Source organism: Triticum aestivum, chromosome 6D (genome assembly GCF_018294505.1).
Source record: "Triticum aestivum cultivar Chinese Spring chromosome 6D, IWGSC CS RefSeq v2.1, whole genome shotgun sequence".
NCBI lineage: Eukaryota > Viridiplantae > Streptophyta > Magnoliopsida > Poales > Poaceae > Triticum > Triticum aestivum.
In genome coordinates, this window is record NC_057811.1 from 463,089,128 (window position 1) to 463,104,059 (window position 14,932).

At 42.0% G+C, this 14,932-nt stretch overlaps 1 protein-coding gene across 1 annotated transcript; it reads left to right on the plus strand.

Moving 5' to 3' along the window:
- The first annotated feature begins 9,279 nt into the window (after positions 1-9,279).
- Positions 9,280-14,605, plus strand: LOC123145916 (uncharacterized). Its single transcript, XM_044565434.1, has 5 exons — positions 9,280-10,012; positions 10,751-10,868; positions 12,079-12,431; positions 12,514-12,612; positions 12,936-14,605. The coding sequence occupies exons 1-5, from the start codon at positions 9,342-9,344 to the stop codon at positions 14,152-14,154; spliced, it is 2,460 nt and encodes an 819-aa protein (XP_044421369.1). The 5' UTR covers positions 9,280-9,341; the 3' UTR covers positions 14,155-14,605.
- Positions 14,606-14,932: the final 327 nt, after the last annotated feature.

Below are 14,932 nucleotides of genomic sequence, written 5' to 3' on the forward strand. Positions count from 1 at the left end.
TTGTGTGCAGCAATGAGGATAATCCTCAAGTTACGGACCCAGTCCGTTGAATTGCTACCATCATCTTTCAACTTTGCTTTCTCAAGGAACACATTAAAATTCAACGGAAGAGAAGCAAAATACTATCAGGTACTAAGTTCATGATAAATTTAAGTTCAATTAATCATATTACTTAAGAACTCCCACTTAGATAGACATCCCTCTAATCATCTAAGTGATCACGTGATCCATATCAACTAAACCATAACCGATCATCACGTGAGATTGAGTAGTTTTCAATGGTGAACATCACTATGTTGATCATATCTACTATATGATTCATGCTCGACCTTTCGGTCTCAATGTTCCGAGGCCATATCTGCATATGCTAGGCTCGTCAAGTTTAACCCGAGTATTCTGCGTTTGTAAAACTGTCTTACACCCGTTGTAGATGAACGTTGAGCTTATCACACCCGATCATCACGTGGTGTCTCGGAACGACGAACTTTGGCAACGGTGCATACTCAGGGAGAACACTTTTACCTTGAAATTTAGTGAGAGATCATCTTATAATGCTACTGTCAAACAAAGCATAATAAGATGCATAAAGGATAAACATCACATGCAATCAATATAAGTGATATGATATGGCCATCATCATCTTGTGCCTTTGATCTCCATCTCCAAAGCACCGTCATGATCACCATCGTCACCGGTGCGACACCTTGATCTCCATCGTAGCATCGTTGTCGTCTCGCCAACTATTGCTTCTACGACTATCGCTACCGCTTAGTGATAAAGTAAAGCAATTACACGGCGATTGCATTGCATACAATAAAGCGACAACCATATGGCTCCTGCCAGTTGCCGATAACTCCGTTACAAAACATGATCATCTCATACAATAAAATATAGCATCATGTCTTGACCATATCACATCACAACATGCCCTGCAAAAACAAGTTAGACGTCCTCTACTTTGTTGTTGCAAGTTTTACGTGGCTGCTACGGGCTGAGCAAGAACCGTTCTTACCTACGCATCAAAACCACAATGATAGTTCGTCAAGTTAGTGTTGTTTTAACCTTCTCAAGGACCGAGCGTAGTCACACTCGGTTCAACTAAAGTTGGAGAAACTGACACCCGCCAGCCACCTGTGTGCAAAGCACGTTGGTAGAACCAGTCTCGCGTAAGCGTACGCGTAATGTCAGTCCGGGCCGCTTCATCCAACAATACCGCTGAACCAAAGTATGACATGCTGGTAAGCAGTATGACTTGTATCGCCCACAACTCACTTGTGTTCTACTCGTGCATATAACATCTACGCAATAACCTGGCTCGGATGCCACTATTGGGGAACGTAGTAATTTCAAAAAAATTCCTACGCACACGCAAGATCATGGTGATGCATAGCAACGAGAGGGGAGAGTGTCGTCCATGTACCCTCGTAGACCGTTAAGTGGAAACGTTATGACAACGCGGTTGATGTAGTCGTACGTCTTCACGATCAAACGATCCTCAGTACCGAACGTACGACACCTCCGCGTTCAGCACACGTTCAGCTCGGTGACGTCCCGCGAACTCACGATCCAGTAGAGCTCGAGTGAGAGTTTCGTCAGCACGACGGCGTGGTGACGATGTTGATGAAGCTACCGTCGCAGGGATTCGCCTAAGCACCGCTACGATATGACCGAGGTGGATTATGGTGGAGGGGGGCACCGCACACGGCTGGGAGAGATCAATGATCAACTTGTGTGTACTAGGGTGCCCCCCTGCCCCCATATATAAAGGAGCAAGGGGGAAGGCTGGCCGGCCCTGTAGGGCGCGCCAGGAGGAGGAGTCCTCCTCCTAGTAGGAGTAGGACTCCCCTCTTTCCTACTCCTACTAGGAGGGGGAAAGGAAGGGGGAGAAGGAGAAGGAAACGGGGGCGCCCCCCCTTCCTAGTCCAATTCGGACCAGAGGGGGAGGGGGCGCGCGGCCTGCCCTGGCCGGCCCCTCTCTCTCTCCACTAGGGCCCAACAAGGCCCATTAACCCCCGGGGGTTCCGGTAACCCCTCCAGCACTCCGGTAAAATCCCGATTTCACCCGGAACTCTTCTGATGTCCAAATGTAGGCTTCCAATATATCAATCTTTATGTCTTGACCATTTCGAGACTCCTCGTCATGTCCGTGATCATATCCGGGACTCCGAACTACCTTCGGTACATCAAAACATATAAACTCATAATACCGATCATCACAGAACTTTAAGCGTGCGCACCCTACGGGTTCGAGAACTATGTAGACATGACCGAGACACGTTACCGGTCAATAACCAACAGCGGAACCTGGATGCTCATATTGGTTCCTACATATTCTACGAAGATCTTTATCGGTCAAACCGCATAACAACATACGTTGTTCCCTTTGTCATCGGTATGTTACCTTCCCGAGATTCGATCGTCGGTATCTCAATACGTAGCTCAATCTCATTACCGGCAAGTCTCTTTACTTGTTCCGTAATGCATCATTCCGCAAGTAACTCATTAGTCACATTGCTTGCAAGGCCTATTGTGATGTGCATTACGGAGAGGGCCCAGAGATACCTCTCCGACAATCGGAGTGACAAATCCTAATCTCGATCTATGCCAACTCAACAAGTACCGTCGGAGACACCTGTAGAGCACCTTTATAATCACCCGGTTACGTTGTGACGTTTGGTAGCACACAAAGTTTTCCTCCAGTAATCGGGAGTTGCATAATCTCATAGTCACAGGAACATGTATAAGTCATGAAGAAAGCAATAGTAGTAAACTAAACGATCAAGTGCTAAGCTAACGGAATGGGTAAAGTCAATCACATCATTCTCCTAATGATGTGATCCTGTTAATCAAATGACAACTCATGTCCATGGCTAGGAAACTCAACCATCTTTGATCAACGAGCTAGTCAAGTAGAGGCATACTAGTGACACTATGTTTGTCTATGTATTTACACATGTATTATGTTTCCGGTTAATACAATTCTAGCATGAATAATAAACATTTATCATGATACGAGGAAATAAATAACAACTTTATTATTGCCTCTAGGGCATATTTCCTTCATCCAGATGGGATCTAGTGGTTCTGGAACTTGCGGCAGCAAAAAAAGTATTTCATGGACTCCTCTATTTGTTTCATGATTTTAGAGAATTTATAGAGGCGGAGTTAGGTCAAACGGAGCCTCGTGAGCCCCACAAGCCACCAGGGCGCGCCTACCCCCTGGGGCGCACCCTGGTGCCTTGTGGGCACACGCTTCATCATCTGGTCTTCTCCCGAAGCTTCTAGTGTCTCTTTTGTGGATAAAAAAATCTCCAAAAAGTTTTGTGACATTTGGACTTCATTTGGTACTGATATTCTGCGAAACCAAAAAACAAGCAAAAAAACAGCAACTGGCATTGGGCACTAAGTTAATAGGTTAGTCCCAGAAAATGATATATAATTGCTTGAAAGTGTATATAAAACATCCAAGATCGATAATATAATAGCATGGAACAATTAAAAAATTATAGATACGTTGGAGACGTATCACATGGTATAGGCTATTGGATGAAGCCGAAATATGGGACTGGGACCGATTGAAGCTGGAACTCCATTAGAAGTTGTATCATATGCACTTGGTTCACCGTGATCGGAATTATATATAATTTTTGGTCTTGTGAAGGAGAAAGTATTTCCCAAGCTTGGGGGAGGCTTAAGTACATGGTGCACACATTCCCCAATCATGAGCTCTCGAGAGAAATGATTATACAAAACTTTAATGCTCGACTTTCTCATAATGATCGAACAATGCTTGATTCTTCTCCCGCTGGTTCTTTCTCAAAGAGGAGTATTGAATTCAAATGGGATCTTACTGAAATAATTAAATGCAACTTTAAAGAGTGGGAAATCGACAAAGGTAACGATTCAGGTATAAACCTTGAATTTGATTGTGTTAAGTTTTTTTATAGAAACAGATGTTTTTCATGAGGTTAGTGCAAAATATGCACATGACTCTGAGATAGTAGCTACATTTTGTGAATCTTTTGCTGCTCATGTTGATCTCCCTAAGGATAAGTGGTTTAAATTTCATCTACTTATTAAAATTTGTGAAGAATTGCTAAAACTGAAACAATTTCTTATACTTCTAATCCTGTTGTGCCTTTTGCCTATATTGAGAAACCTCCTTTCCCTGTTAGGATTAAGGAACATGCTAAAGCAACGACTGTCATTCACAAGAGTAATATTACAACACCTAAACCATCTGAACAAAATAAGGTAGAACCTTCAATTGCAATGGTTAAATATCTCTTGGTTGATAATATTGATGAGCATGTTATTTATTTCTGTGATGAAGCTACAAGAATTGCTAAACAAGTAAGAAATGAACAAGATATGTTAGATAAGATTAAGCTAGTTGTTGGCATGCCTATTGTTTTTGTTAAGATAGGAGATCATTCCTATCATCGTTTATGTGATATTTGTGCTAGTATAGGTGCTATTCCATTTTCTTTATATCAAGAAGTTATGCATGATATTGCACCTCCTGAAATAGAAGATATTGACATTACTATTAAGCTTGCAAACAGAGATGCTATTTCACCGCTTGGGATTGTTAATGATGTTGAAGTCTTATGTGGTAAGAACAAATATCCTACTGATTTCTTAGTACTTGGATCACAACAAGATAATTATTGTCCCATTATATTTGGTAGACCTTTCTTGAATACTGTTAATGCTAAAATTAATTGTATCAGAGAAAAGGTTAAGGTTAAGTCCGGTGATGTATCTCATGAATTTAATTTCTCCAAGTTTAATAGACAACCTCATTATAAAGAATTGCCTAATAAATATGATATTATTGGTCTTGCTTCTATTGTTGTGCCTCCCACCGATCCTTTAGAACAATATTTGCTAGACCATAAAAATTATATGCATATAAATGAAATATTCTGGAGGAAAGCACCCATCCTTAAGCATAATTTACCTGTTGAAACTTTCAGAGACCATATTCCACCTAAGAGTGATCATGTGTTTGAATTAAAGAAACTCTTAGATACATTGAAATATGCTTATCTTGATGAAAGGAAGCTATATTTTAATTATCAATGCTAACATTTCAGTGCACAAAGAAAAGAGATTATTGTAAACTTTGATGAAGCATCGTAATGCAATTGGATATACTCTTGATGAAATTAAGGGCATTAATCTTACTCGGTGTCAACACAATATTAATATGGAGCTAGAACCAGTTGTCGATCATCAACGTCGCTTGAATCCTAAAATGAAGGATATGGTAAGAACGGAAATATTAAAGCTTCCGGAGGCATGTATAATTTATCCTATAGTTGATAGTAGATGGGTAAGTCATGTTCATTGTGTCCCTAAGAAAGGTGGCATCACTGTTATTCCTAAAGATAAAAATGAGCTTATCCCACAAAGAATAGTGACTAGTTATAGGATGGTAATCGACTTTAGGAAATTGAATAACGCTACTAGGAAAGATTATTATCCTTTGCCTTTCATTGAGAAAATGTTAGAAATATTGTCTAAGCATACACACTTTTGCTTCTTAGATGGATATTCCGATTTTTATTAAATACTTGTGTCACAAGAAGATCAACAGAAAATTACTTTTACTTATCCTTTTGAAACTTATGCTTATAGATATATACCTTTTGGTTTATATCGCATCGGAAAGGATGCGTCCCGCTGCTCGTCGGAGGCGCAAGGCTTTGCGTGTTGGGCTTGCTGTTCAGGGAGCAACGCTGCAGTGGCTTGTGTTGCGTGCATGCCTGGTAGTAGCAAAATTTGCATGTATGTTCCTTCCTTCAGGCGACGGGCGTGGCATACTACTCATCCAACCAATGCTTTCAGACTGAACCCTTGCCACGAGCACGCTCATCCACTACAAGCGGCTACCAGCACTCCCTCTCCGCTGGAGGCGGCGAGATCGTGGTGATCCATAGCTCATTGCTGCATGATGGGCAACCCAATCGCCGCGCTCACAGCCACCTCAGCAGACTTCATGGTTGGCCTGCTTATCTTTGTTGTGTTCTAAATCAAAGGCAGTGTGCGGCCCAATGTTCGACTTTGAAAGTTGACACTGACGACAGACTCAAGCACCACCACATTCTTGGTACACAGACTGGCTGCACCGGCACCGCTGAGGGCTTAACCAATGTGATTTACTAGCCATTTAGCAACTGATATTGTCATGGGATAATTTTTGATGGATAGGATTTTAGCAAGGTACAGAGCAGTGTAGGTCGAGATGAAACAGGTAAGCAAAATGTGTAGGCAGAATTTGAGTCATTTACATTGGCAGGTCTGTTCACTCATTATTTACCCTGTATTCATCAAAAGTTATTTATTTTGCACTACATTGTAGAATATTTGACGGATGCAAGCAGAGATGGCTGTGATGCTAGCTGATAACACTTGCTAACTGAATATGCGCTAAAAAACTTGCTAACTGAAGAAGTTTACATACCTTTTCTCAAATTAAAAAAGAGAGAGTTTCTTACTAACTAATGATTCTACTAGTTATAGATCAATGGCTCTAAAGTCACTACTCAACTTCAGGTCGGTACTTCCATGTAGAGTATACCTCCATAATTCTCCACCAAGATACTAAAGTTTATTGATTTTGCTTCATTTCAGGAACACGGATAAGCTATTTGCACACACAGCAGTTCAAGGTAGATTGTAGAGGCTAAGCAACCCACCTATATTGGTAATTTTTTATTGTGTTCTATAAATTAAAATGGTTTCTGTATTCTGCTGAAGCAGCCGCAAGGCATATTAATTTCAAAGAACAATTTCCAATTTAATGGTTAATGTATATACTCTTGTGTCTAAAATGAAAATTTCGAACAACAACACAGGCACACTTTGTATGTATATGATGAATAATGGAAATTTCAATTGATAAATTTAAACTAAGGTTTTAGAATAAACTGTGGTCTCTAAGCTCGTCTCATGTAATCCAACAACTAAGCCCCTGTTTGTTTGGGCTTTTGCTTCTGCTTTGCAACTTTTACAATTTGGCCAAAAAGCCAGGAGCTTTTATGGTCTTTTGCTTCTGCTTTTGCAGCTTTTCCAATTTAGCCAAAAAGCCACAAAAGCTCCTAAATAGGTGCATTTAGGAGCTTTTATGGCTTTTTGACCAAATTAAAAATAGGTGCATTTAGGAGCTCTTATGGTTTTTTGACCAAATCGAAAAACCTGCAAAAGCAGAAGAGCTTTTATGGCTTTTTGGCCAAATTGGAAAAGCTGCAAAAGCAGAAGGAAAAGCCCAAACAAACATGGCCTAAATGTATTATACTTGCATGTCTAGTTCATATGTGCAACCAACAAGTTCTATTTGATTTGAATTAACAAGGTCGGCTATACATTATTTGTTTTCATTAAAGCTACCATGTTCTGAATGGTTTAATTTGAACATCGTAATTTTGTTATCCCTTATTCCGTTGCAGCGCACGGACCTTTTTGCTAGTTTAGTTGTAATTCAGCTGCTCCAGCGACAAATATTAGGGCACAGAGGGAGTAATTGTTAAAAGAAAAAAAATTATTTTGTTGTAGTTTGTTGTACATCTCTACTCCTAATGGACGAGTTGGTGAATCGTCTCCGCGGTTTATTTTCGCTGGTTTATTTTCGTCTCTCCTCCCACCACCCTCTCCCACCCTGGTCCGCGGTTTATTTTCGCTGGTTTTTTTCGTCTCTCCTCCCACCACCCCTCCCACCCTGGTCTATCAGTTTATTTTTCTCTCAACTCTTTATTACAACCAGAACTTTCCTAATGTATAACAAATCATGGATCTAACTTTCTTAAATTATGCAAATCAATCGATTCCTTTTATTGGTTCAATTTGTCTTAGGAAACAAATAACAGATTTTCAGGAAACAAATAATACATTTTAATCTAACTTCCTTAAATTATGCAAATCAATCGATTCCTTTTATTGGTTCAATTTGTCTTAGGAAACCAATAACAGATTTTCAGGAAACAAATAATACATTTTAATCTAACTTCCTTAAATTATGCAAATCAATCGATTTCTTTTATTGGTTCAATTTATCTTAGGAAACAAATAACAGATTTTCAGGAAACAAATAATACATTTTAATCTAACTTTCCTAACTTATCTAAATCAATCGATTTCTCTTATTAGTGAAATTTGTTTTAGGAAATAAATATCAGACACGTCACAACTTTCCTCCCAATAAATAGTTTCTTAACATTTGCAAACTTTCCTAATCAGACACGTCACAAACGGGCAGATACTGATATCACGTTACCAAACAATAAAACCCCATTTGCATAGAAATCGGTTCAAAAATTATAACTTTCCTAAATTTTTACCTTTCCTTGATAACAACCAATATTTCCTATGTTTTCCACCTATTGAAGGAAATCACCCCTCCATCGATATTAGCATTTTTTTTGAACTGAGATCTTCGGGTTATGATTTTTTTGCCATTCTTTCCGGGTTGAGGAAGACGGCAGCGACGTCGATGCGGGGGTGCTGGACTTGATCTCGTTGGCGCAGACAAAGTAGCGAAGGCGTTCGGAGCTCCTCGACAAGCTCCTAGCCCGCAGGGAGGGCAGTGGCCATGTGGACGGGGTCGGTCATGGTGGCCGTAGCGTCTGACTTCGTCCAGATCGACGGGATCGAGCGAGCGAGGAGGAGAAGTGGATTTGGGAGGGGGCGTCGAGGAGGAGTGAGGCCATGGGGGCAGGGAAGGAAGGGCATCACCCTTATCCATTCCCCTTCGATGCCAGCGAGGTGGTCGGGCGGGAGCCCGGCTCTGTAGCGACACGGCTCGGGGAACAGGAGAAAACGACCGCGCGGGGACTGGATCGCTGAGCCGGTTCGGTGGCAAGGCCCGGGGAGCAGGGCGAATCCCCTTTTACATCGTCCTTTTGGTTTTTCAATGTATTCTAATCTGTTTCTCCTTTTTAACACCGTTTTCTATTTATTCTTATCAACTAAATGATCTCTACTCCTAAATTCTCAGTTGTTAGTCTCCGTTCCGGGTTTATTTTTATCCCACCTCCCGAGTGAGGGAGAGGGGGAGAGAAAGTGAGGAATAGGGAGGAAGAGGGTGTGTGTATGAGAATTTGATGGTAAAAGAGGTCGTCAATGTCACTTAATATGTATGAGAATATTAAATGTAATATTAACATAATTAATATTGAACTTTTAAAGTTAATGTGGCCCGGTTACGACGCATGGGCGTTCTTCGGTTTGTATCAGGGCTCCAACCTTCGAAACAACCCACGAGGAGCTCCGAGACGGCGGCGAGGGTTTAGGCCTCCCCTCCCACACACAGAAACAGAGCCGCCGCCAAACCCCGGGAAATGGCGGCTTCCCGCTTCCTGACGCTCCTCCGCCGCCGCCGCTCCATCCCCAACACATCCCTCCTCCACCGCCGCCTCCCCTTCTCCTCCTCTCCCTCGCCCCCCTCACCGGAGAGCCCCTCCGCCCCCTCCTCCTCGAAGCCCCCCTCCCTCTCCGCCCGCCTCTCCTTCGTCTTCGACCAACTCGACGCGCTCGACCGCAACCGCTCCTCCGACCTCTCCGCGCGCGACGCCGCCCTGCGCCGCATCCAGTCCTGGCGCCGCCCGGCCCCGCCTCCGCCCGACGCGCCCCCGCCCCCGCCCCCGCCCAGGCCGGAGCCGGGCGGCCAGCCAGAGAAGGTCGTCGAGGCGGCGGCGGCGGCGAAGGTCGGACAGGAGGTGGCGGCGGAGGGGCTGGAGAGTATGAGCGTCGCGGATGTGCTGCGGAGGGAGGTGGAGCTGGTCCACCCCTGGCCCGAGTGGATCGAGCTCATGGAGCGGCTCGCGCAGCAGAGGTACTTCGACCTCGGGGGAGGGTCGGGCGGCGCCGACCAGGAGTCCCGTCTCGCCGCGGCGGTGCCCATGGATCTCTCGGAGGTCGCCGAGGAGTCCGGCTTCGATTTCTCCAGAGACTGGACCACTGTCAAGAACGCCTGCATGAACTTCGGCCGCGACCGGTTCGACATCCTCAAGTACGTTCCCCGCGCACTTAATTGGCTTATATCAATGGATTGTTTGACGAAAACACTTTGGCATGAATGTGAGAGTTGAATGTCTCTTAGACTTGTAAAGGGCCTGCTGCCGAAATGCCTAGGCAGGTTCAGAGGATGATAGACATCAGGGATGCTTGCTACTGTTAGTGTTTGGTATAATTTGATACAATACTTCTGTTTATATAATCTAGTATTGGTATTAAGGAATAATAACTGAATACTACCACAAAGGTTTACATCTGTAAAGTTCCATTGCTGTAAGTTTAGAATTATGAATTATTCTTGCTGGAATTATTTTGTTGCGCATAGGATTCACCTTTTGTCTACTCAAATTACATTTTTGTTCCATTAAATGCATTTCTTGTTAAAGCAGTGAAATGCAGATAAAACTATTATACATGAAGTCAGAAATTCATGGACGCTGTGCACATTAGTATACTTCTGATCATTGCAACACTTCTTTCTGGATGCAAAAAAATTGCTAGCACTATCAGAAACTATGATATATACTGATAGCCTAAAGCACATGATAACAGAGGGCAATTATAATGTATTCGAAAACAGTGAATACTATGCGTACAGATTTTGTCATTACGATTCAAGTAAAAAAAAAATACTGTAGACAAACTGGTATTCGTGTCAAAAGGTATATATTGTACTCCAACAGATATTTATGTAATACGTAGAAATTATGTTAACAGTTCCTTAATGATGCAGGCCGTTGCCTAGGAAGGATCTTCAAGTATTGGTTGGCCATGGGTGCCCCAGCATGGATCCAAAAGTTGTGTTTTCTGCGAAGCTGATAAGGAAACTGGTCCACCTTGACGAGGGTGATGTAAGTTGCAGCTAAACTCAAGTTTATTCTCCGCAGCCCACATGTTTTCGTTTCACTACGTTATGTTCTAGATGGGGGATGAAAAACAGAAAAACAAAATGGGTGAGGATCACTTCCTTTTTTGATTGTATGTAGTCACTATTTGAGTGATCTGTAGATATTTGTAAGGTTATAAAAGGTATATTTGTGCTCACCTAGGCGTGCATAGGTTCTTTGAGGCATCGGAATGCTGCATCTTGGTATTAAAGGAAGGTTTAGGCGGCAGGTAAGGAATTGACCTATTGGATGACAAGTCGTGGTCTCTCTGGCGAGGGATCAACCTTCTCTGGTTTAAAAAATCACCCTCTCCGATGAGTATTCATGCTTCTCTGAAGGAAAATCACCCTCTTCTTCAATGAATCGAGCTCTGCCAAGCCCGTCGCTGTTACTACAGGGAAGGAGAGAGATAGAATAGAAACCGCAGTTTCTGGTGTTCTTTCCCAGATATGCTTTAATAAGCATATAGGTGCCTTTCTAGTGGTTTAATGTGCTGGGTTAGCCCATAGTGCCCAATTTTCTGTTTCCCTCTTTTTTTTTTACATTTACGCATGTGCTTCAAGCTGTTGCTCTCCCTAGGTGGCGGCAAAACACTCCCCTAGCGCCTTTTTGAACCTTGGATACGTGTAGTTTCTCACTTTGAACAATGGCATATGCACAGTAGTCATGACACTTTGGGTACATCAATTTATTGATTTGCAAATTATTTACTTACCTGACCACAACGTGCGTTCTGGCTTACTATCTATTTCCAACTCCTTATTTGCGACTATGTTTATGTAAATGGTTGCTGCTATTGTTATGATAGTTTATTGCCTTTCTTGATTTTATTAAAGATTAACACAACATTCACTGGCGTGATAGGTCTGCGTTTTATAGCAATAGGAGTAAATAGCCGTAATTGTATATGTATTTAGATTTTTTCCACTTATGTTCACATATTAGAAACATGCCACTTAATTTTCTTGTTAATATGTATTTGCATAACAGAGGTGACTGTTACATACCCACAACTAATTACCAAAACATCTCTCAACAGTTTGGTTCGGCATTCAGTTCCTCGTTTTTTATGGACTCCTACTGACTGCTATATAAACATGAAAGATGAAAATACACTAGAAAGACCAGGCAAGGTGTAATCTTCTCATTTCTTTATTTTGCTCCTGATTTGCAGGTGTGCAGTTCGTGTAATTTGCGAAATTCATGCTCAAGAGGCTATATCCTTACACGTAAAGAAGATGAAGCTCGGACTCTTGATGTTATGCGTATTTTATTGGTCTATGGTTTTGATCATATAAAGGGGACTGTGGAGAACAAACCACTTCTCAAACTGAAATCCGTGAAGACCGTCGTTCGGAAATTAATACACGAGATTGCCAAGCTGAGTGCTGTTCCTATTGACCCCAATCTTCCACCCCCTGTAATCAGGAAGTTGCCACCTAAGGTGAAGCAACCGCCTCCACCACCAAAGAGACGAGTTGGACGTGATGACGTAGAGATGAAGAAAGGAGACTGGCTCTGCCCAAAGTACTTTAACCTGTCTCACCTGTAATTTATAGAATGTTGACTTCCAGGAGCGATTCTTATTTTCTGAAGTATGTGGTTGCAGGTGTGACTTCATGAACTTTGCGAAAAATACAATTTGCTTGCAGTGTGATGCTAAGCGTCCCAAAAGGCAACTTCTACCTGGAGAGTGGGAGTGTCCTCGGTTAGCTCACTTACCACAGATTTATTTGGTCTATTTTTTGAACTTATACACAGCAGTTTCCTAGTATGCCTCATATTTATCACATCCATGTTTGTTATCTGTCTAAGAACACGCCTGTGAATAAGAATAGCTTGGTATCTGATTATCTTTCTTCATTATTTATATCGAATACGTTTCTCTGTGCTGTCATTTGTTTCTCAAGAGGCAATTAGTTAATAGTTATACAAACAAGGAACGATAAAGGAAACAGTGCACATTTGAACCATTTATGAACATAATTGTGATAATTTGTCATCCTTACACATTTTTCTATCAATATCTAGGTGCAATTTTTTGAACTACAGACGGAACATGTCATGTTTCCATTGTGAACATAACCGTCCTCCAGATGAATACACCAACAGCCAAATGGAAGAATATCAATCTGCACCGCGGAAACGGTTGGAAAGACCAGCTCGCAAGCCTGACGTTTCTAATGCGTGGAACTTTGACTTCGATGATAATGAATCGGATGGTGCTGATGTTGCAGCATTTGAGTTTGCTGATTCATCCAAAGTCAGGGAGAGCTCATCTGTGGACAACTCATATAGAGATAATACAAAGGGTTCCGAGGCCGAGAAATTCTTTGGAATGGATGAACCAAGGAGCGAGGGAAGAGAGAGAAAGTTCAGTGGAAGAGACAACTTGAACTCATCTAGAGTTGGTTTTGATGATTTTGATGACGAAGAGGATGATATTGACAGTTACGAGCTTGATTTGTCAAAAGGTGGTCAGACAGGTGGTGTGTCGAGGGTGAGTTATTCTGACCTTGAGAATGCTTCTTCTGATTCAGAAGACTTGAACGAATTTGCTCACAGTAGAAATTCCAATTACGGGGCAAAGGATGAAGCAACAGGTTCAGCTGATGATGATGAATTTGATGATCAACCCTCCCTGAGATCTAGTCATATTGCTGATTCTTGGCAGAAAACCAGAGGTTGGAGCGGTTCGAACAACCGCAGAAGCGCATCTTTTGGCTCAGAGAGTAATGATGGGGTTATTTCTGATTTTGATGAGGATGTTGACAACGGTTTTAGATCTAAACAAAGGCGTAAACAGGGAGGCCGTGAAACAGTTCCTGATATGGACTCTGACATGGATGATGAGTTACAATCAGATGATAGGAGGAACAGGTCCTCCACAAATTTCAGAGGAAACTTCCCTGCCAGAAGCTCTAACTTAAATAGTAGAAGCGCTAGTGGGGACCGTTATGGTAGGACAAGAGGCAACAAACAGTTCAGGAGTGTTGATGTGCATGATGGTGGGTCGCCCTTTGATAGGAATCGCAGAGGAAGGGGTAATCAGCAAGATCATGGCTCAAGAGGTTCACAAAGAAATGCAGGAAGAAATTGGGATAATAGTAGTGAGTTTGATCGCAGAGGGAGGGGTAATCAGCAAGATCATGGCTCAAGAGGTTCGCAAAGAAATGAAAGAAGAAGCTGGGATAGAAGTAGTGAGTTTGATGGCAGTGACAGGCCCCTCAGGCGTTCTAATAGAAGGTAAGAATATGGCAATGCAAGTGGCAGCATAAGCATCGAAAGTGTGGACAGTGTGCCCAAAATTCTTGGATTCAGAACTGGATTGATGGCACTGGATCCTGAGACCCTGCCGATAAGGGATGTTTTAGGAAGTGTTAATATTTCCAAGATTTTTTCCAAGGCTCCAAGCTAGCCAACAGGTGGAGTGTTACATCATGGAATTTGGTATGTTCAGATTTTGTGAAAGAACTTTTTCCTTTTTTCTTCACCATTTACTGCCTCATAATCTTCTCAAGGAAGGGCCTAGAATGCAGCGAGAGAACATGCCTCCATGCATGTATGTTTAATATTTGTTGTATCAGTTTCTTCATCTTAAACATTATATATTCAAAGATAAGTTAGTAATGGAGTTCAATTGTCATCTGTGCAATGTGAAAAGTGAACTCATATATTTTCAGTAATGAATTTTCAGAAAATTTGTTCTGAAACTATTGACCTGTAAACTCCTGTGACAACATGGCTATTTGGTTCTGTCCTCTTGCATATTAGGCTCCCTTTTGTTCTCTAGATTAGGTTTGGTAGTCATTGGCTAGTTCATAACTCCATATCACTAATTTTGTTGTTACTCATTTGCTCAGCGCAGTTTGAATCTTGTTCCGTTCTTCAATACGCCTGCTGTTTCCATTTGTAATTTGTATGTATCCTTGATGTATCAATCAGTTCTTGCATGTATTTTTTGACCGGAAGTTCTTTCATACATGTAAACATCTATACCACTATATAGTGTATGAATAGCTTTGGAT

Bases quoted from the DNA above. Each gene is read 5' to 3' on its own strand.
- LOC123145916 (XM_044565434.1), top strand. From the start codon at position 9,342: ATGGCGGCTTCCCGCTTCCTGACGCTCCTCCGCCGCCGCCGCTCCATC. The intron at 10,013-10,750 runs GTACGTTCCCCG...TTAATGATGCAG, and splicing joins GACCGGTTCGACATCCTCAA to GCCGTTGCCTAGGAAGGATC. The intron at 12,432-12,513 runs GTACTTTAACCT...ATGTGGTTGCAG, and splicing joins GGAGACTGGCTCTGCCCAAA to GTGTGACTTCATGAACTTTG.